We start from the raw sequence: 21543 nt of genomic DNA, 5'->3' as shown, positions 1-21543 counted from the left end.
TTAACTCATACATACCATGCCTTCTTAAGTCTCTACAGCTGACAAAAAAATATAAAATATAAGGAAAACCTAATAACTGTATAATAAAGCTAATAAAATCTGTTATATGACTGCAAAGAGGATCTACAGGATCAGTATGGGTGTCTGTAGAGACAGGGACATCATGGCAAAGCCTATGAAATCTGCTTTTGGGTTAAACATTACTTGTGATTTTTTTTTTTTAAATCATTGACTCAGCTAAGGGTCTGCTGTTGACTCAGGGATTCACTTGGTCTCTCCTATATTAGTGTGCCCATCATTTTATTCTAAGATTGCAGGCAACATTATTTGATCAAGTTGTTACTTTCTCATAGACCTATATTTCTGATTGTATGCATAAATGTTATTTATATTGCAATTAACACTGTAAAGATAATAAATGTGTGGTTTAGACTTCATTATGTTAGGCACAATAAAGTGTTTTTGCAATATGAAATACATTTTGAAATGTGGTACTACAACAGTATCAGCTTTCATGAACTTGTAATTTTGAAATGAGAAACATTAGCAAAGACTGTATTGGACACCAACCATTATAACCTGCTAGTTTCTCAATAAATATGGCAATTTTCAAATAGCCAAATCTCAAAACTTTTGAATGTCTTTGATTCTCTCAAGACAAGAAACTGGATAGCCACTCAACTGAATAACCACCAATCCTTTTCACCGTTCACTGGTAAATGCTTTCATATGTTCCCCCAGACACCATTTTCCTTATCACAACAGCATATATTGCAATTATTTTAGCTTTTTACAAAAGCCAGTGTTTTGATAATCCAAAAATTGTTTTCAGCTTGTTTTTCTAGGGCTGAAGCAGGTTGTTTTACTAAAATGTCCTAGGTTGCTATGCTTTGCCCTTCTTTCACCTGCATTCTTTTTCAGACCCCAGAATGGTATCACAAAATTGATATTTGAAAAGAGTTGAATTAACAGCAGGCAAACAGAAAAAGACAGATTTCAGGAAACAAAATAATTGTTAAAATAGGAGGAAAGGAGCTCTGGCACTTAGAAAAGGTTCTTCACACTGGAAAATATAATATTTGAGTTGATAATTTTTTATTTTTCCGTTGAGTTTTTCTACCTTCCCTCGTGTTATTTCTAATATACATTGACAGAACACAAAATATTATGTACAAATACCTGATTTAATATTTTACAGACTCATTTACAAAGATGCAGCATACTCACAGCTTCCATGGAATCTAATGGGACTTGTGGAAACTCAGTATTTCCGAAAATCAGGCCATTAATTTTGAAAATGTGCATTAATTATTCTCTAGGCTGTAATAGCTCACTTGATATTACTATAATCTACATTCTTTTGAAAAAGAGTATTTTTCACCTGGTACACTGCGCTTGCTCCTAAAGAGCAGTCATATCTTATCATGTAAAAGCTTCTTTATAACTGATCCAATTATTGACCTGTGGCATTGACCTTAATGAAATGTAATATTTCCGAAGGAATGGTACAATCCATTGTGTTAATCTGGGTGACAGGCATACTCTTGAAGGCTTCATGCTAACAATAGCTATAGAATTTATCGAAATAATTAACTTGATGAAACACAACCCCGTATATTTCCACTAAGCAATGAATTAGGTGGTTTAAATTTCCACTTTCTACGTTACAACTAGACTAAAGTATGTAGCAGTATTTACAGAATTTGCCAAAAAACATCGCTTTTTTCAAAAACATTCGGTATTGGTAGATTTTCAGATCTCTTTAAACAGCTTCCTTCTAGACCAAGACCTGCCACACTGTGTTTATGAGTTCCAAATACTTGTAGATTAAGGAAAAACTGATATTATTCTTAACCATGGATTGTAACAATAATTACTGTTAGCAAATAGTAAAAGGCTATCAGGTAAGTGCTCCCACTTGGAATAATTTCAGTTAGGATCCTTTGCAGTGAATGCAATTTCTAGGATAAACGTTATCTTTTCTGTGATATATAAAAATCCTTTTTTTAAGTAGTGTCACTCTCAGCTTCCACATTTGATGCAATTTAGTGCTGTTAGATGTTTTCTTGTCATGTGGTTATAGCCGGGTAGATTAATAGGAACTTCTATATGGAAATTTCTTTCCTGTTATTGTTCTCCCTGAGCAGTTGATGGCTAAGTTAATTCTCTTTAGTTTTGTCATGCACTAAAGCACACATTGCCAAGCTATGATAAGCTTTATACAGGGAAAAAAAAGCCCTTGTGTCCATCAAAGTCTTAAACTTGCATTTTAAACTTTGGCCTGACCTGATGTGCCATTTAAAAAGCTTCAAAAGATTATTTTTTTAAGAAAGGTTCAATATGTCCCGAGGCTATCGGTTTTGAGTTAAACTGGGTGAAGTAGAAATATTTTACTCATCAGCTTTGCAGTCACAGAGTTTGCCTCAGCTAGAACAAAACTACTGAGGCATTTAGAGAAAATTAACCCCCCATCCTGGCAGCCAGATGTGACTGGTTTCTGATGAATGCACATGAGTGGGCTGAAAAACCAAGAGACTGTGAAATTCCTGTCAGGTCCGTACAGCGCAGAATGGGCTATTGACTGCTTTCTATATTTCCCTCCATCATTCTTCTTGAACGCTGCCATTAATTTCCTCTCCTACTCTGACTTGGGAATTTAATTTTTTTCCTGGTTTTTTTTTTTCCCCTCCTTCCTCCCCCCACCTTCTTGCCTGTTCCTCCTGCCCCAGCCCCCCCATCGCTGTTACCATGGCCATTGGTGTTGGCGTTGCCGCTTTTGGCATTGGCGTGGCTGTTGGTGTTGCTGTCCCAGCTGCAGGCGCTACAGAGGCGGTGGAGCAGGGACTCACTTGGCGGTGTGGTGGAGCCGGAGCGGCCTCTCCAGCCACGCTGGGCTGGCGAGGATCCAGGCAGCCTCTCAGGAGAACGCTCAGAAAATATTAGCTGTGCAGGTAGGTGATTGCAGGGAAGTCGGAAAGATCATTCTGATCTAGATTGAAAAGCAAATGATGGGTAGTGTGATGAAGCATTAAAACCATATCCCATCAGAGTTTTATAAATTTTTAACCTCTTTAATAAACTGGAATTGCATGAAGGATGAATTCAGTAAGTTAGCACATATACCATGCATAGATTGAAAAAAGAGGGGGAGATTAGATTTATTTCTCACAAACCTTTGAGAAGATTATTATAAATACATTGAATATAAATATTTGAAACACAGAGTGGCATTGCTATTGCTGCTCAGTTGTTTTAGAAGATGTTATTGTGTCGTGTTTTGTACAAATATTATTTCCGTGGTAAACAATGTTGTCATTTTCACTGCATTGGTATTTAATTTCTTTAGAAGGAGACTATTTTTTAGAAGTATTATACCTTCCTAACTCAGTTATATGGTGATATTCCCTTATTTGTAAAAAAGAAACATTATGGGGATATGAGATTTAAAAATGGTTTCCGACCATGTGTGGTTTCTCATTTTTTGTCTTGTTCCCCAGAAAAATATATTTACTAGGGAAAATAACTACTATGCAGTAGAGCTGGAATGTTCTTGTTCTTTTTGTCTTGTGCTACAATATCTTATTTATATTTCTGTAAAGCCACTCCTTTCAATCTCTTCCCATAGTTAATGGCCATAACCAGATGGCATTTTTGAAGGGTTTTTAAAAGACTTAAGTGAAATATTTCTTCAGACTTACTCCTTGCAAAAGAAGTTACATTGCTGATGCAGCTGTAGCGCAGCATATTGTTGCAAACTTTGTTGTCTAATTTGTAACAGTCAAGATTTTTTGCATGATTGCGGAAACAATTTCATTACATTTTAATATTAGGTACTTATACTTTTCAGTTAATATCTGATGCATTAAAGTAAAATCTCACATGAATAAGTTCTAGAATACCATTAAATTGCATCAACATCATGATCTGTTTTCAGTATTTCACTAAGAGGATTTTTATTTCAGAATTTCAAATTTCCACATATGTTCTATGGAATAGTGTATGTTCTACTATATTTGTTCTACTTAGGTAAAAGATTTAGAAAATTCTAATGATATTAAAATCAAAAAGTCAAGAAAAATAATTAAAATAAAAATATAATAAGATTTTATACATTAGTAATTATTTTTAATACTCTTGATGGAATACTATGGAATTTTAGGATTGTCATAGGTGCTAAATATTGCACTGACCTCTGTGCCAGTGAAAACCCTTTTTTTCATTCAAATTCCTCATTTAGCATTTGAAAAACTGGAAAACCTCCTTTTCTATTTTTGCAGGGGGATATCTGGGATGATTTCTGTACTCTCCTGTGTTCGATTACTCCAATAGTGAGTAGATGAATAGGATGACCTACGTGGAGCTCAGAGCTCATGAAGACCAATAGCAGTGATGCAGAAGCCACAGGTGGCAGTTGGTTTCCTCGCACACAAATCTCTACATTAATCTAACGTTATGCAATATTTCAATAGCTGTACTGCAAACCTCATATGCAATTGAACTCCCCTGTCAACAACTAGTCCATGTGACAATGAGTAAGTTTGGCAGAAAACCTTCACCTTAGCATATGTTTTTCCATGCATGCTGTTCACGCTGAGAAGCTGTGTCTGTAAATCTTGTCACCCCGAATAACTTGACTATCTAGAAATGGGCCTAGACTAAGCTATTATGTGTAACTCCCAGCAGCATTTGGTGGTGTTCAGATTTGAGTAATTCAGGCCTTCCAAAGACAACATCTTGTTCAAAACATTGAAAACATTCTGTTCCCTATCTGCTTTCATTATCCATGAAACCCTTTTCTGATATTCTAATACTTTTCAGGTATTCTGATAACCTCGCTATGTTTTTATGCAGTTTGACTGATAATAACTTACAACTAAAATAATGAACAAGGAAAAAAAATAAAATTAAAATGGAAAGCAGTTCAGCTAAGAGCAATTGCAAAGGTGTGTAGAAGATTATTTCTCTTCAGCAAGGTGATCTTTTTATATTTTAGAGGTCTTGGCAGTGGTTTAATTATATGTGGAACTGATGTCTTTGTAAATCTTTGTTATTGTCAAATCAATCTTGATCAATCAATTGACAGAAGAATTTCTGTCAATTAAGTTCTTATATTGATGACATTCAACATAGTGACACACACTTCCAAAATAAAATCCGACAGTTGTTCCTCTCCCTTCCTTTTCTCTCAGCCAGAAATATGCAGGATTTGCTGTTCCTAGTGACCACCTTACATTGAAGCATGAGGATGGGAACACACTGAGAAGTGTGTGGCAAAATGGTGATTCCTGCTCACAAGAGCTTGTGTCCCAGCAGCTACCTTGACCAGAATAAGCAGGAGCAGGTGAATGACAGAAGAGTGCATTAGGAGAAGCAGTAGATACAGTACATTGGCTGCCTAAGTGTTTTCTAATATTTTACAGAAGCCGTGACCTGGGTGAGATCCAAAAAGAGACTTAAAAGTAGATAATGGAGGAGGTTTTGGCCTTTTTACCATGTGCTTTTTAACTAGCAACACTCTCCAGCTATAGAGAGCAGCAGAGTTTTGTGAGAATTGTGATGTGAAAATAAAGAGCTGTCTCAAACTGAAAGACAGATTTGACCAGAATTTCATCATTACTTATCAACACTCATAATGTTTTTTAAAACAAAATGTGATTTTAATTTCTATTAGGTATCTTTTATTTCAATCAAACTTTTAAATATATATTTTCCTGAGTTTTATCACGATCTTTGTAGCCAGTTATCTTTTTCAATATTTAATATTTGCATTGGGAATAATTAACTGATTACTTAGTGTCTGTATGTTTTGTGAATGTACTTCTGGCAGAAAAGGAAGTTTTAAAATTGAGCATTTAAATTGTGATGTTAAAAATAGGGATTAGATATTCTTACATATTAATAGCAAAGAATAAATATATTAGCAATCAAATCAAATGTTAGAGCAGAGATCAATGACAGAAATTATACTTCCACTTTTGGCTCTTCATCTATTTCATTTTTTTGCAGAGCAAAGTGCAGGGTTGTTTCTTGATCAAGATTATTTCATCTTCTGATGCTCTACCTTTTTTCTAACCCATTTCAAATTATAAAAATTTCTTCAGTGCAATCTGACTGCAACCAGTAGGAGAGAAAGATTACAATCTAGAGATATTTTTTTATTTGAGAGATAATGCTAAAAGTGTCTTAGAAAGGCATGAGCACTGCTCTGTTCTTTTCATTCAGGGAAGTTTACATATATGCACAATGGCTCTGTAAAGAGACATTATTGTTATTGTGGTAGTCAGAGAAAGATTTTTGTGCTCCATTATAGATGGGTTTTTCAGGTATTTTAACATCACTGTTGGCACAGTTGGTATTCTATGGTTTGCTGGAGAATTTCAGTCTTCAAAAATTCTTCTACAATTATGAAATAAATTTTTAATCCAGCAAAAAATAATAAAAGTGATCTCTTGAATTTAAAAAAAAATTATAAAAATGTAAAATCTTTTGTCCCAAAATTGTACAGGCAAGGTATTTGTTATGTTCATTACTTTTGCTTTTCCAATAATGTTTTGGAGCTTCAATAACTTGGCTCTTGAGTAAGTTCAATTAGCTATCTAATTGCAAAAATGATATATGATGGCAGATGTAGCTTTATTTGGGACTGTGCCTGTGCTTTAATCCTGACACTCTTCAATTTAGACCATCCTTTAAGATGATTTATCTTGACTATAGTTATGTCAGAATTATGTTGAGGCTACAAAAACAGATAGTATCGTTGCTATTCTTATTGTGACTTTAAAACATTTCATACATACTTTTCCTGATGGTGGCATGACAAAGGTAACATTTTAATAAATGCAAGATTATTGGTTTAATTTTTAATGGATCAGCACCTTTGCACACTAGAATAGATAATCAGAATTTAGTGTTTGGAAACTCCTTAGTTGGTAGCAGTTTTACCATCAGGTGGGAATAGCTACATAAGGCACCAAGGAATGAAGCATGGACGCAGTGTCTGTCACTCCGACTGCAAAATGCTGTGATTATTTATAAATTTTCTGCAGTTTAACTCAAGTTGCTTGATTATCCTGAAATCTTTAAAACATTTCAGCAAAGCTGTTGTAGCTCAAAATTCCACTGTACTGAACTGCACCAGTTTACACTAGAAAAGGGTTTTGGTCTGTTTTGTTTTGTCTTTGAGAAATTTTGCAGAGGTCACCAGAGAGAGGAGTGACTGTTCTTTACCAAGGCTTTGAAACTTTACTGAATCTACTGCAGTCAACCCAGTGGATACTGATTCTTAATGGAGGAAATATTTTACTGACTCTGCAAAATCTGTGGTTTTCATGAAACCCTGTTTCACCTCCTTACAAGAAAGACACTGCAGTTCCAGTAAAGCCAGGACCAACTGGAATCCTGCATGTTACAAGCAGGTTTACCCTTTTGCTCTCTGAAAACCACACATTCTTAACTTGCTTCTTAGCTGTCAGGTGGTAGTCAATTTAAGTACATCTTTTTTTCTCTAACTTATTAACACAGGTGTGTTATGGTGTCCCTCAGGGCTGATGCTCTTCAAAATCTGTATGCCTTCTCTTTTATTTTTCTCTGTTATGGGTTGAGTTATCACCATTTATGCTGATTGCACTCAGTTATGTCTTTTTTGCCTGCTGATTTCAGTTTAGCAGTCTTGCTGTTTCTGCCTTGTCTTGGAGACATATGGGGTTGGATGACAGATAATGTTTCTTAAGGGGACATGGCTGCACACCTTTTAATTAGTTCTAAGCTTTTGTGTTTAGTCACATTTTTTCAGAGTAATCATTTAAAATGTTGAAGTTAAAATTTGCTGGGTTTATTATTCATTTATAAAATATTTATCTTGTACAGTGCAGAGGAATTGAGACCAGCTTCTGCTCCTGGAGGTAATACTTATGGGTTGAAAAATGTGTTATTTAGTTAATCAAGTTCTAAAGAAACATGGAAATTAGCATCCATTATATAGTTCCTAAAAACATATGGTTTTCTTCTCAAATGCTTATGGATTTTGGATTCATATTTATTTGAATTCTTAAAGTAATTATGTTTGTCTAGATTTTTCTAGGTTGAATTGATAACCCTGACAAGCATTCACCAAATTCTTTGAGTTTATATATCACGTAGGTTTAGTGGCAAATACGGCTGCCATGCCGTGGAGTGGATACACTAAGTGTTCACGACCATTTATTTTGTTATGGCATGATGAAAGTGACCTTTCCAGTGAGAGAATGGAAAGTCATCTCAAAATAAGCCAAACTCACAGAAGAAATTAAAACTTACTTGATTTTTTGCCTCATTTTCATGGTGTGTGATTTTGCTTATCGCTTGGCAACAGTCCAATATCTTTATTCTGACATAATTTTCTTTACCATTTTGAAGTGAAATGTACGTATAATTTGGAACAGCTCAGCTGCATTTAGGTTTTTATGCCGCTTATGCCTTAACATGCCAAGCTTCTTATGCTTCGCATAAACTCTTTATTTTTCAAAACATCATATCCAAAGGCTCGTATAACCACAGACATCTCCTGGCATGCACAGAAACATCTGAATGTTTCAATTCTTCTGTGGTTTCACTTAAATATTTCATTATATGAAGTAAATATGATATGAATCAAACAGTTCAGAAATGTGGTTGCCACCTAAAAGCTCTAGTGCATAGTAGGAAGATTCTCTGGACCCCCCAGTTGAGAGATTCAGGGTTTCAAACTCAGTGGAGTAAAAATGTGCTGGAACACTTCATTGTGAATTGAGAAGTTTTCAGAGAATGTTAAAGTTGTGCTTGATGCTCTTCCAGAAACTGAAGACAACTAGATTTCTGTTTCTTGAAATAGCATAAATTTACTTTTTTACTTAAGTAAAAAATTTTACTTAAATTAAAATCTGTGTTGAAATGTTTACACAAAATACACTAAGTTAAGTTTACATAAATAACTGTAATCTCAATATTTTTTAATTGAGTACCTTGTTTTTTTAGTCTTAACAATTTTCTTGTAAGATCTTTTTTAAATTCTAAAATCTCCAAGAATATAAACCATTATATTGACTCTTACCTTGATCATCAGCAAAGTTAGTGCCAATAAACTTATCTGCCACTTTAACTAATGGAGTAAATAACAACTACTGTCTACCTCTAATTCATAATTTGTTGCTCAACCTTTTTTGTCTAATCAAAGTCCTTCTAGCTTATAGTGTCTGCTTTTTCCAACCCAGTGTCTGTGCTGCATCTCATCCCAGATAATTGTCAGACTTTCCCGCACCTGACTCATTCCCAGACTGCTGGCCCAGCCATTTCTGCTCTCCGCTCAAGCTTCTTTTCTAGACTTACTCTCTGGTACTGCCTGTTGATTCCCATTTTCCTCTGTTCCCTTGTTCCTCAAGTCCTAGTCTTCATCTTCTTTTTTTTCAACCAATGGTCACCTACTTCCACCTCCCAGCCTCTGAGACCTGCCAATTCCAGTCTTAACTTCACCTGACAGACCACTGACAGCTTTCCTTCTCCGTAGCAAAATCATAAGCCTTCTCCAAATCTAACTTCATTTTGTTGCTGCATTTTGGCTCTTGCTCTGTTGCATTCATATGAAGCAGTTTCCTCCCCCTCCTCCAGCGTCTACTGGGCAAAATGAAAGCACAGGCAGGACACCTCTACTCTAAAGCCCCCAGGCCCAGTTTAAACTACACTGGTTCTGAGATACTACTGCTGAAGAAGCCTTACCTATCTCCAGGCTCAAGTTTGCAAAAATGTAGTTTTCAGAGCTACCAAGATCAAGGTAACATTTACTAATCATGGGCAAACTGTGTTTTAAGAGCCTCATGGTTCTGAAATTTTGTTGGTAGCAGCGTATGACCCATTCCTGCCATTTTTTAAACTTACCAAAGAAATCAAGCAATTAAGCTCAATGCCTAAGTTTTTGATATATTGTAATAAATTAAAAATAAATTAGAATGGATCCTATAAAAGCAAATGTTTGGCAACACAATGCTCTCAGCCCTACCTACAGTTTAGTGGAGTCCTTTCTATTAGAGAAAAATTAGTTGAAGTGGTTTAAAGACCAGTGCTTTAAAATCCAGAAATAATTAATTCAAGTTCTTCCTAGCAAACCCAATAGGAAACCTTAAACTTCTGTGACAGCTTAGCTGTTTTGGTTTGAGTAGGTGTGTTATGACTATCTGGGACAATATGGGAAAGTAGACAAACAATCAAAATGTCTCAAAGTATTTTATTACAGTTCTGTGAAAAGTTTAAGGCTAAATTATAGGTAACACTGAAGTTTATGACAATGATTCTTTAACTCTCTTTCGAGACCTTGGCCAAATACGACAACCTCTCGAAGGTCAATCATTTGGATCACAAAATTCCTTTCTCAATTAAAACTGCAACGGTTTACATGTACTTGCTCCTTCAAGACACTAGTAGTTGTTTTGATTGACAGGAAATTTCAGCAATGATCTGACAAGTAAGATGGTTATTCAGTTGTCATGTGTCAAAAAGAAAATGAAATGACACTTCATAGTTTTGCTTCTCCAGCAATTGACAGAAACCTTCAGTGAATAATTAAGAAAAGTTAAATAAAGCCCATTTTTAGGAAGATGAGATTAAGAATAGGATTTATGAAATTATTCTGTTTCCAAATGAGCAAATGCTTAGTTCTGGTTTTATAAGTAAAAACTAACGAATAAATTTCTTTATCCAGTACAGTGAGTAAAGGCTCAGAGAAATGACATTTTAAATTAATGATTCAACCTTACAACATCACTTTGGGCTATTTGAAGTTTAGTAACCTCCTTCTACCCGTTTTAAACATATATAAAAACATAGGTTTAATGATAAACTGTTTACATGTTGAAAGCTCCTTTTTGGCAGCTCTTCTGTATTTGTCGTCACCTGAATTAATTATAGTAGCTCAGAACATCTCTAGTAAACATGTTGATACATATTATAGATTATAAACTCATCTACTGAATTCTTAACTATGGTTCCAAAGTAGATTATTTTGTTTAAAGACATCACTTTAAAAATGTAGATATTTAATTTAATTATCCTCTCCCAGAAGTATAAGAAGAAATCAGAATCCTAGTGTGAATGACATTATACTTGCATAAGAAAACTTACAGGAGCATTTTTGCCTCAAACTCAATAATTTTGCTTATAATCACTAACTATGTTTTTGTTTTATAGAACCAGTATGATTTGCAAAAAGAATAAAATTGCTTTTAAAGTACAAAAATAATTATGAACCACTTGAAATGTAATGTCTGTATTTTATTTCTCATCAGAATTCATTAGTGTGTAACATCAATAATTTAGCCCATCATTTGCCAACACTGACTTGGCTCAGTAGTTCAATCATGTAACCCTGTAAACTCACTTTCCATTAAAATGAATGTTGCTGACAAAGGATAACTAAAGAGATACTTCATTTATTAGCTAAAGAGATACTTCATTTATCAACATTTTTAAATTAGGAGTTTGGGACCACAGACACTTAGCCGGATAAATTATTCAAAGGAATCTTTGCATTAGGCCTAAAGATGTTTGTAGACTCAAATACAATGTTATTCAGAATTATAACAGCCTTTCATTTGTGTAACATGTAATTCACACTGTAATATTCCAGAAACCAACAGAGCCACCTGCAGAGAATCAAATGACCTACGGGAATGGAATCCTGTCTGTCATGTGCAAAATTATCAAATTGTATTAGTTATCCCATCTTGTAATTGACTCAGTCGAGCGTTTCCAGCGGAAAACTCCTTAAAAGAAACTTCTTGCAACAGGCATATAATCTTCCAAAGTTGCATGTGAAGAATTAAATACTTTACATTATTTTACTATGAGCACCTTCTTTAAATTCAGTCACTATCTTCTCCAAATGTATCCTTTAAAAACATTCACAATTCAGAGGTGATGCCTCAGTTTGTTGCTTTTGCAGCCTTTGTCTTTGCCATCTTTTCTTTCTTACCAGGATACTGGGTTCATTTTCCAAACTTCAGTCCTTTCTTATTTTAATTCTTTTGCTAAAATAATGCAATCTGGACATAAACATTTTTTTTAAATAAATAGCTTCCTGTAGCATGAGAGGACAAAGTTATGAATGAAATAAAACCCTCTTAGATTATGTCTTTTGCTTATGCCTGAGAAGATCTGGAAACCAAATCCTTCCTAAGGATAAATCAGTAAACATCTGTCACAGGATCAACATGACATGACTGTCATCTGACTGTGTACTCTGGAGGGCTGCTGCTGGCACTACAGAAGGAACCAATTAAGGACAGAAGTAGAAAGCAAATAAAAATGTTACAATACCAGTTTGGTGTAAGCCACTGCATTACTGTCCAATTCCCCTTACTCTTTCCTATCTACCTTAATTGAATATATATGGTTTCTCTATAGAGTTCTCCCATCTTTATCCCTTTCTCAAACTTTCTGTTGGAGAAACAAGAACAACTCCTCCTTCAAGTGATGTTCTGAGCAAATTCTGTTACAGTCTCTGTGCTTACAGACTGTTATAAATACCTCCTTATGGTACCCAGACTGAGGAGTGAGGGATCAAATTTAGATCTTCAATTGCAAGTGTTCTCTTAAGAAACATTTTTTCCAAAATTATGGGATATTCTTCTGAGTCCAAGTCCTGTGGTAACTGAGCATGCATGAGGTAGTAGAGCAGAAATTTGTTTTTGAGACAAATGAAAAGACACTACTGTCAGCTGATTCAGGGGACTGAGGAACTTTGTACAAGGAAATAATTTTTTTTAATATTTTTTCTCTTTTTTTGTGAGGTGAGAGTAGGGTGGAAAGATTTACACCTTAGAGAACTACTCAGTTGTCAAGAATAATTTTGAAGAAAGTGAAGCAGAAGCAGTCCTCTTCTAATAGTGCTGCATTTCTCATTCCTATAATATTCAGCATTGCCACAAGGATATACAGTTTGTATCATCACTTGACTCACCATCAGTTTTGCCACACCTACTGTCACTGGAGCAGTAAGCTGAGAGTTGAAGACTAAGGAAAAGTGCTTTCTTTCTTACACTTAACTCTCCTCCAAAACTATGATGGGTCACAGCAGTTTCACTGTGTTGGTTTAGCATGCCAGCCTGTCACAACTATCATGGAATTTTACTGGAGCATTTTAATTATCTATAATAACTACAGAAAATCCCCTTTTTTCATTTGGCACAGACTTTTCAGAGCTATGAGTTTTAGTTTTATTACAATTTCTAGAACAAGATAATGAAAGAGAACACCAAACAAGGAAACTCTTAGTGCTATGCTTCACTTCAATTAACCTTTAGGGACTAAAGTTTTGCAAAACAAAAAACATACTTAAACTGGTTCCTCTGAAATCAGTGATGAAATTGGACTGTCTTTCTTAAACGGGGGACTATTTTTCCTCAGGTTGAAGACAATATACATACTCTCACTACATTGTTGTGTAGTTAAACTTTTTTCTGATGACTAAAATTATATCTTTGTTTCAAAACTTTAGTGTTGTGGTCATAGGGTTTTTTAAATTCTTGATGGCCTAAGAACATAAGCAAGGCAGATTTTATAAGGCAAGGCAACATATTTTATTAGACTTGAATAAAAGGGCAAGCTTTTGAGCCCTTCCACTTCACACAATTTCTTGTATCTTTGATTACTATCTGGGAGAGTGTTGAGGATTGTGTTCTGAGTTTCAGTGAGATATTAATTTTTAACTATCACTCAGTTCAAAATATATATACATAAAATGCAGAAAAACCTTCTACCTGTATTCTGGTATTTCTTAGATCTCAGTATCTTATTTAGTTCACTGCAATAATAATTCTTCATATTTTGTAGTGACACCTTTGACCTATACAGAGGATGAGTCTAACTACTGTTGGTGTTATATTCTTACCATTATTTTTCACTTATTTCTCATTCTTTTTAATCTCCACTTCTTTCTTTTTAACAGACAGTATCTGAAAGATTAGAGGACATGAGGAAGGAAACAATTTGACGAGATAGGTCAGATTAGCATTTGTGATTAGCAATCTAAATTTGTGATGATGTAGTTTTCTGAAAGAATTTAAAGTTTTTCTTTCATTTCTCTAATTTTCTTAGTTCCATGTGTCTTAGGAATAAAAACCCATTTGTCATCTTTCTCTTATTGATCATCAAAGATCTGAGATATTCCTTTATGTAAGCCATCAGAATTTTTCATTGCTTTATAGTCCCTCAGACATCACATAATTCTGGAACTCAACCTGTAATAGCCTGACAGCATCAGTGTCACCCCAACAGATACAGTACTGCCCAATAACCACTCAGGTTGAGAAGTTTAGCTTCACCAGTGTTATTTCTACCTTAGCAAGAGAAACACACAGAAAAGTGGCTTGTTTGGGCTGCCATTTACTTTGGAAAAATTTGAGAAACCTTTTAAGCAGACTTGAACCTTTAGGGAACATTGTAGATTTTTCCTTTCCAAAATTAAAATAGACTTTTACTGGAGCAAATTAGTGGCAGAAGCACAAATTATTCAATTTCATTTGAAAGAAGCCTTTAAGGGGTGTGTGGATCCCTCTGAAGCAACGTTTGCAGTTTTCTGTCCCTCCTGTATGATGGAGGCAGCTGCCATCTCGGACAGTTGTCCTTGGTAACACGATGGAGAGAAACTTGAGTGAGCCACTCCATGACTTTTCCCTCTTGCCACACTCTTTAGCTTTGCCCAGTTGACTTTATGGCTGCTCAGTCCTACAGAGATAATTTAACATCTATTTTCAGAGATTATGAATGAAATTTTTTCTAGGTTAATGCAAAACTTTCCTTTCTTGACTCTCCACATGTGCCACAGGGACAACAGAAGTATCTGAGACTGTGGAACTCAGAAGTATGACCCTGTGGTTACAGGGAGGTCCTCTGAAATTTAGGAATACTTACTGAGCATGGGGAATTCTGGTAAAAATTTGCTTCAGTCTGTTCTCATCTGTCTCTTCTGGGATAGGAAAATATTAGGAAGAAATATTGCATATATTTATTGTACCCCTATCCTCTTCTCTCCACAGCCTCTCATCATGACCATTGCTGGGTGGGTTAGATGGACCACTGGCTTGATTCCACTTTGCAGTTTGCATGTTATGGTGTTCTAGTTACTGGCTTCTAAGGCAATGTGTGCATTTTTCAATTTGACATTCACATTTTATTTATAACTTTATGATTATTCCTATGGTTTTTGCCATACTTTTCTGTTTATCTTTTTGATTTACTGTATCTTTCCATATTTCAGATATTGTGTGTCTGTGTCAAAAAGTGGTTTGCAGCAGTTATTCTTTGTTCCCCTCAGGCAACACAGTTCTGAGGAACTCTTTTCTAAATAACTTTAAAATGTACTGTATGGGAGAACAAGTTTTCACAAAACGGGAATCATAACTGCATATGTAACACTTCTAGGAAGAAGATGATTCTCCAGGAGTTAATTTTACAATACTTCCAAGTTACAATACTCATCAAAAAATAATATTTTGCACATCTAAACTAAAATATTTGAGGACAAATCTTACGGATTCAAGTGCTCCTTGAGAAGTTATTATTATGCTGAGAATCAAATGAATCCCACTGAAGTCTATGGCTTAATTTAAGTATTCAATTTACATGACTTTAATCCATTTATTTAAATCATTCATGAAAATGAGATCAGAGATAAAATGTACAGGTCATTGTTGTGGGGTTTTTTGTTTGTGTGGTTTGGGTTTTTTTATTTCTGGAGTTACAGAACACATCCACAGTTCTCAGTTTTCAGTTAATGAGAATCCAGATACATTCTAAACCTTGGCCCTAGACAGACTTATCAGTATCATTTTTCCAATGAGCCAACACATAACATTGTCCTTTAAGAGAATGTAATCTTCAATGTTTTATTAAATCTATTTTGAAATCATGTCAGTGTCATTAATAAACTATCATTTGATGATTAGTTTTCCCACTTGTAAACTTTAGTTATTAAAAATGATATTCAGCTAAATTTACAATATATGTTAATGTTACCTTCATTTTATTACTAAAAGACAGTACATCAGATCCAAATAAAAGGTACTGATACTCCAGACAGGATTATACTGGTGGTGGTTGTATTAAAAAACCCACAAAAACCTAAATTGTTGAACTACATTCAATTCCAGAGCATCTTTAGAATCCAGAACACCAAGAAAAGTGGCACTGATTCCAACACTAGCTTCTTTACAGAGTGTAAAACAACAACAACAAAAAAATCTTGGAAAATCAAATCAGTAAGTCAATGAAACAATATTGCCATTCTCTCTTCCTTTTCTGTCACCTTTCTCAAGAGTTTTATCAATTTAGATATTTTACCCCAAATCTCATGAGTGCTGCATTTGGCCACAGCACCTGTGCCCTTCTCAGGGATAGTGGCACAGTGTACTTACTTTCCATTTATATTTAGGTGTCTCTTCCTGCATCCACATGTATACAGCACATTCTTCCATTTTTATACCCTTGAGAACATCTCTCTAATGGGCAGCACTGCTGCACATAGCCCCCAGGTTACTCCATGTACACTGAATGAGAAACACACACAAAGAACAATAATTCTTCATTAGAGTATGGAGAAGGGGCCCAGAAAGGCTTGAACTCATGTGCTAGTTGATCTCAGGCCCTGGTTTGTTTACCAGGGATAATTTTGCTGATGTTTGTCGAAACACCTTTTTAGACTTTATATTATCACAGGAAAGGAAACGAAAGAAAACTATGGAGTATGTACTCAAGTCTTAATGTGTGGATGATACATGTAGTTTTGTCCCTTTGAATTTTAATTCTTGCTGAGTACCAACTACCCCTTTGGAAAATGAATGTAAGGAAAGAGCGTTAAGGATTATTCTGAGGAAAAACAAGATATGATGAAGGAAGGAAAGAAGAAGCCCTCACAGAGCAACTTTCTAGTGCACAGCATGCCTTGTATAGGAAGGCTATTGCTGCTCAAGAGAAATTATCTCAGGAAGAGCAGTAGTTACGGCCTACTCAGGCTGGTGTCTAGCTTCAGAAGAGGACACAACTGCTACAATCTGTTCAGTGCTTAATGCATGGTCCTTCTTCATTTAGCCAAGTTCTAGAGAAGAACAGGACAGACGCATACACATATTTAGCATTTCATATTGGCTGACTTGAAAAACCTCCCTGCTCAACCCAAGAATTTATATTTGTGCTTCTGAGACTGTCTCTATAGAGAGTCTGTAGATGCTGAAGTCCCGTTCTGTAAATCATACCATTAACCTCAGAACTTAATATTTATCTCTTGTGATAGTAAAAAAAAAAAGGGGTAGAACATAAGTGACATCTCATGAACTCACCTTTGTGTCTGGCTGATAAGCTAAGCTATTTCAAACTGTTTTCCGGTTCTGGTAGTTTTAAGAATGCAGGACTTGTCTAAATAAGTTCAATCAACACAGGGATAGACAACTTGGTTTAGTTTTTGAACATTAAAATATAAGTGCATAAGCAACATGAAACAAATAAAGAACAGCTAATGATAAATCACAACTGACCTTGAGAAAAGCCACTTATGCATTCCCTTACTTCGGTGTAGGAATTGTAGCTATTTTCCTAAACAATTCCATTTTCATTAAGGTAACAGCAGCACTGGGCTGCCTCAGTGTGATATAGTGAGAGACTTATCCATTCAAGTTTCTTCTGACAAGTCCGGAAAGAGTCAGAGACTTAACAAGTGGCCTGGGACCTGGAAATTTCCAATGAGGAGGCCTCCTTGTGATTTCTTTACAGCAGAGTACTTTTCTTGTTGAAATAATCTCTTACGCGGGTGAGGCAGGCCTAGCTGGGAGAGGTGGGCAAACAAATGTGACTTTTAGAGCTGGCTCTTATGTGCTAATCATTCAGAGCATCTGTGTGTCATGGTTGTTGCTTGATTACATCATCGTAAATAGTTTGAAGCATAAAATTGATTCCTAAATCACCATAGGATTTGATAGAATTTTGAGGAGCAACAGAAAAAATAGCAATAAACCTTTCCAAAAAAGAGACATTATGACAAGGTCAGACCCAGCTGTACTAGGAGTGGGAGACACAAAATGCACAGTGGCAACAGAGAAGGTGATGAGAAACACAGTTACTGGGCCAAGTGGTACTGTGGAAGGGCTGCAGGACATGTCTGGACATACTGAGTTATGCTGCCTCAGAGCATCACCATGTCTTTCTCTGTTGTGATCTATGGCTCTTGGCTTGAAATGTGATGGGGAGTGATCATGCTAGAAAACATGAATAAAACAGTTTGATTCATTTCCATAGTATCTGCTTATGTTATCATGAAAATTAGGTCCTAAAATGGCTTCACAGTAGCACACACTCTATTCCAGCAGTTACTTGTACTCACCCTACAGTCCGTAAGGCTCCTGCTAGTCTGTAGCTTTCAGGTCTAAAAGTGTGATGTCAGCTGGTCATAAATTACTGTCAGAGCTGCATGATGTCAGACTACTGCATATTAATGTACTAAAGGTGAGCATAGTCCTGATGTCTTTTGCCTCCACAACTAGCCTCACTGATGACAGGGGGTGCTATTAAATAGAGTTCTTTACATAGTCACATAGTAGATTTTTCAGATCTCCATCAGAAGTAGTGATTGTTTTTATTGTCATTGTTAGTAACTTTTCCACATGTTTGATTTCATAATAATGCTTTGTTTTCTTAATTAATGAGTACTTATTGATTTTGTTTGTTTTTTCTATTCTAAACAGGGGGAGTTGTCAAAAGCAATACAGCACATCACCGCTTTCTTGCACTCCTTGACAGATGGCTTGCCGACTACAGACAACAATGCAAACAACCAGTGTATCTTGGATGCTGAAATAAAAGACAAGAAAAGTCACACAGTTCAGATAACAGTGTAATTGGACATTCACCTGTTTGCCATTTCACACTTCCATGGACGAAAAACTCACTCACCTCCCAGCATGCCTTGCCATTCTTTTACTTACAGCAAATCCATAACAATGAAACAGGTGACTTTCATGCTGCTGTCAGGAACGATCTAATTTCAGCTCTGGGTGACTGATTGCAATTGGCTTTGCCTCATCTGATAATTAATCTATGTCACCATTAATTGGAAGAGAGAATAATTACTGGTGGTGTTGACAGTGACTGTACGCTTCCCCAGATTTCCCCACTGTGTTGGCCCAAATAAAGGCTTTGCAATTCAGTACTTAAAGTTTATGTAAACTGGAACAATACCTATGCCCATGTGACACTTGCAGACACCCTGTCTAATGTACTTTTGTTTTTGTGTTTACCAGTCTTTTTTAGCTCTCTGAGAGCTGTCTCCCTCAATCACTCCTCAATGTTCTATCTTAATTTTGTGGAAGTTTAAAGTTTTCAATGAGCTGGAGATGAATGATTAATGAATAAATTTAAATGCTTCATTTTGTCCATGGATCATTAGTCAAGTCCTTTGTGGTAAGGACCTGAGAAAGGAGTGGAAATTATTGAGACATTAGCCTGAAGCAAGCTTGAGGTAAATATTATGCAAAAAAAAAAAAAAAAAAAAAAAAAAAAAGAAAAAAAAAGAGCCATGGTGAATGAACAAGTTGTGGCCTACAGAAGAACCTCTAGAAAATCTGAATCCCATTTTTGGTCCTAGATTACCATGATGGCCAGTCAAATTAGAGAGTATGTAACAGGAAAATGGTGGGGGGCTTGTTGCAGTTATTATTTGCATCAACTTGCTTGAAAAGATACTCAGCTGTTTCATTGCCAGGTTAGAAACAGAGCGGTTAACATGCAGTCAACCATAAATGTGGGGCTAGTAAACATTTCATGAGACTAAATCCTGTACAAGTAATTGTACAAGGCAAAGGTTTAGGGAACATAATTTATATCTGAGTAGAAAGATGACAGTATTTGACTCCTTTCCAGAGAGAAATTTTGATCAATCATTATGTCTCAAAAGATTTGAGCAACAGCAAATTTGCTGTATTAATAGATTGTTTAGCTTTGCTTTTGCACCTTATCATCTTACATATCATTACCAACTGTTTAATGATACAGCTGTCTGTAGGATCCGATCATTTTAGTCAAGATAGTAATTGTATTGTCACAAATGCAATGTTATTATGTCACTCTAGGAAAGAGTTGACATGGGAAATTAAATCCTCAAAGAAACCAGATTCTTACAAACAATCACAAATCAAGAGAACTGATTCCCATATACCAAAAACTAACAGATTGTATCTCTCACTATCATATGACTATTTTAATGTCTTAATAAAAATATCCTCCTCTGAAAACTGTTTTTGAGTAAGGTGGAAGACATCTATGGACTCAATCTCACAACTACATCCTTTTGCTAAAGTTTCAGCTGAAGCCCATGGATTTCAAGGGCAGTAAGCATAGAGAGTAGCATAATACACACAGAAAATTTGCGAGTTATCTTTATCTAAAATTAACATTTCTGAGATGGCAATGTTCCTAAAGGTATTACAAGTATTGTATCTAACCTTAAAAATATACTAAAATACATTAACAGAATGGAGTTGCTGTGCTGTACATCTCTCCATCAAATCTTGGTCATCAATTTAATCACATACCATACAACAGAATAATCTGAAAAGAGCATATATGCATCAAAGCCTGCAGGTGTGAGAATAAGGCATTTAGCCCCATCTGTTGTTATGTGCTGAGTGCACTGGGAGAGGCTTTCTAGCAATGTTGCAGTATAACTACAGAGCTGTATACTCAAAACAGTGCATAGCTTGCTGTAGGAACCAAGTGTTGGTTTGTTATGACTCTCAGGTCTGAAAGCTGAATTTCATAGGAGATAGTATTTAGGAGGAAAATAGAATTTTATTTATTCTGTACCTGTATTTTGGAATTCTCTGTACATTTTTTTGTATTTACTTCCTGAATTAAAATTTGCATTTATTTCTGGTGCACGGCAGAAAATAGAATTGTCATCATGTACAGGACTGCAAGGTTTTCTGTGAGACAGACGACCAACTATTGCATATTCAACCTGAGTAATGAATCCATTTAGCAAAAAGAATAAATAATAATCATAAATGACTGGATGATTCAATAGACATTGAAGTTAACTCCTTTTGCTGTCAATAGTCAGTGGATCATGACTATGATCCTGCCATTTCCATTTGCAAATGTATTCTTTTACGTTCAATGAAAAAATTTAGATTATGTCTTGCTGACAATCAATTACATAAATGTTTATAACAATTTTAGCATTAGTTTCATGTATGTACACCTATGTGTGCTGTAACTTCCAGTGAATTGTTATTGAAACTTCATTAATCAATAGCCTTTTTTCCTTTTTTCTTTCCTATTTAATATTATGGTCCCATTTTTGTAAAAGTAATCTGTTTTAAAGTATGAAAGTATTACTTTGTGCTCTTACGTCTATGGATAGTCCTCTATCAGTTTTTCGTTTGATATTTTTGTAAATGTTCTTGGTATTTAGTGGTACCCTATGACAATATTCTGGGAAAAAAAAGGATCCCTAACTTCTGAAAATATAGGATAGCTGCAATTCTTCAGGGA

General features: G+C 35.4%; 1 protein-coding gene across 1 annotated transcript in view; it reads left to right on the top strand.

The window, feature by feature from the left end:
* Positions 1-19425, top strand: part of CCDC178 (coiled-coil domain containing 178) — a 151770-nt gene extending 132345 nt beyond the window's left edge. The window contains 2 exon segments of the mRNA XM_027638911.1: positions 2730-2951; positions 18738-19425. Coding sequence (XP_027494712.1) covers positions 2730-2951; positions 18738-18890 — 375 coding nt within the window. The 3' untranslated portion in view covers positions 18891-19425.
* The last annotated feature ends 2118 nt before the right edge of the window (positions 19426-21543 follow it).

Source organism: Corapipo altera, unplaced genomic scaffold, assembly GCF_003945725.1.
Source record: "Corapipo altera isolate COAL_440 unplaced genomic scaffold, ASM394572v1 49, whole genome shotgun sequence".
In the NCBI taxonomy this organism is placed as follows: Eukaryota; Metazoa; Chordata; class Aves; order Passeriformes; family Pipridae; genus Corapipo; species Corapipo altera.
This window is presented reverse-complemented; position numbering and strand designations above follow the sequence as displayed.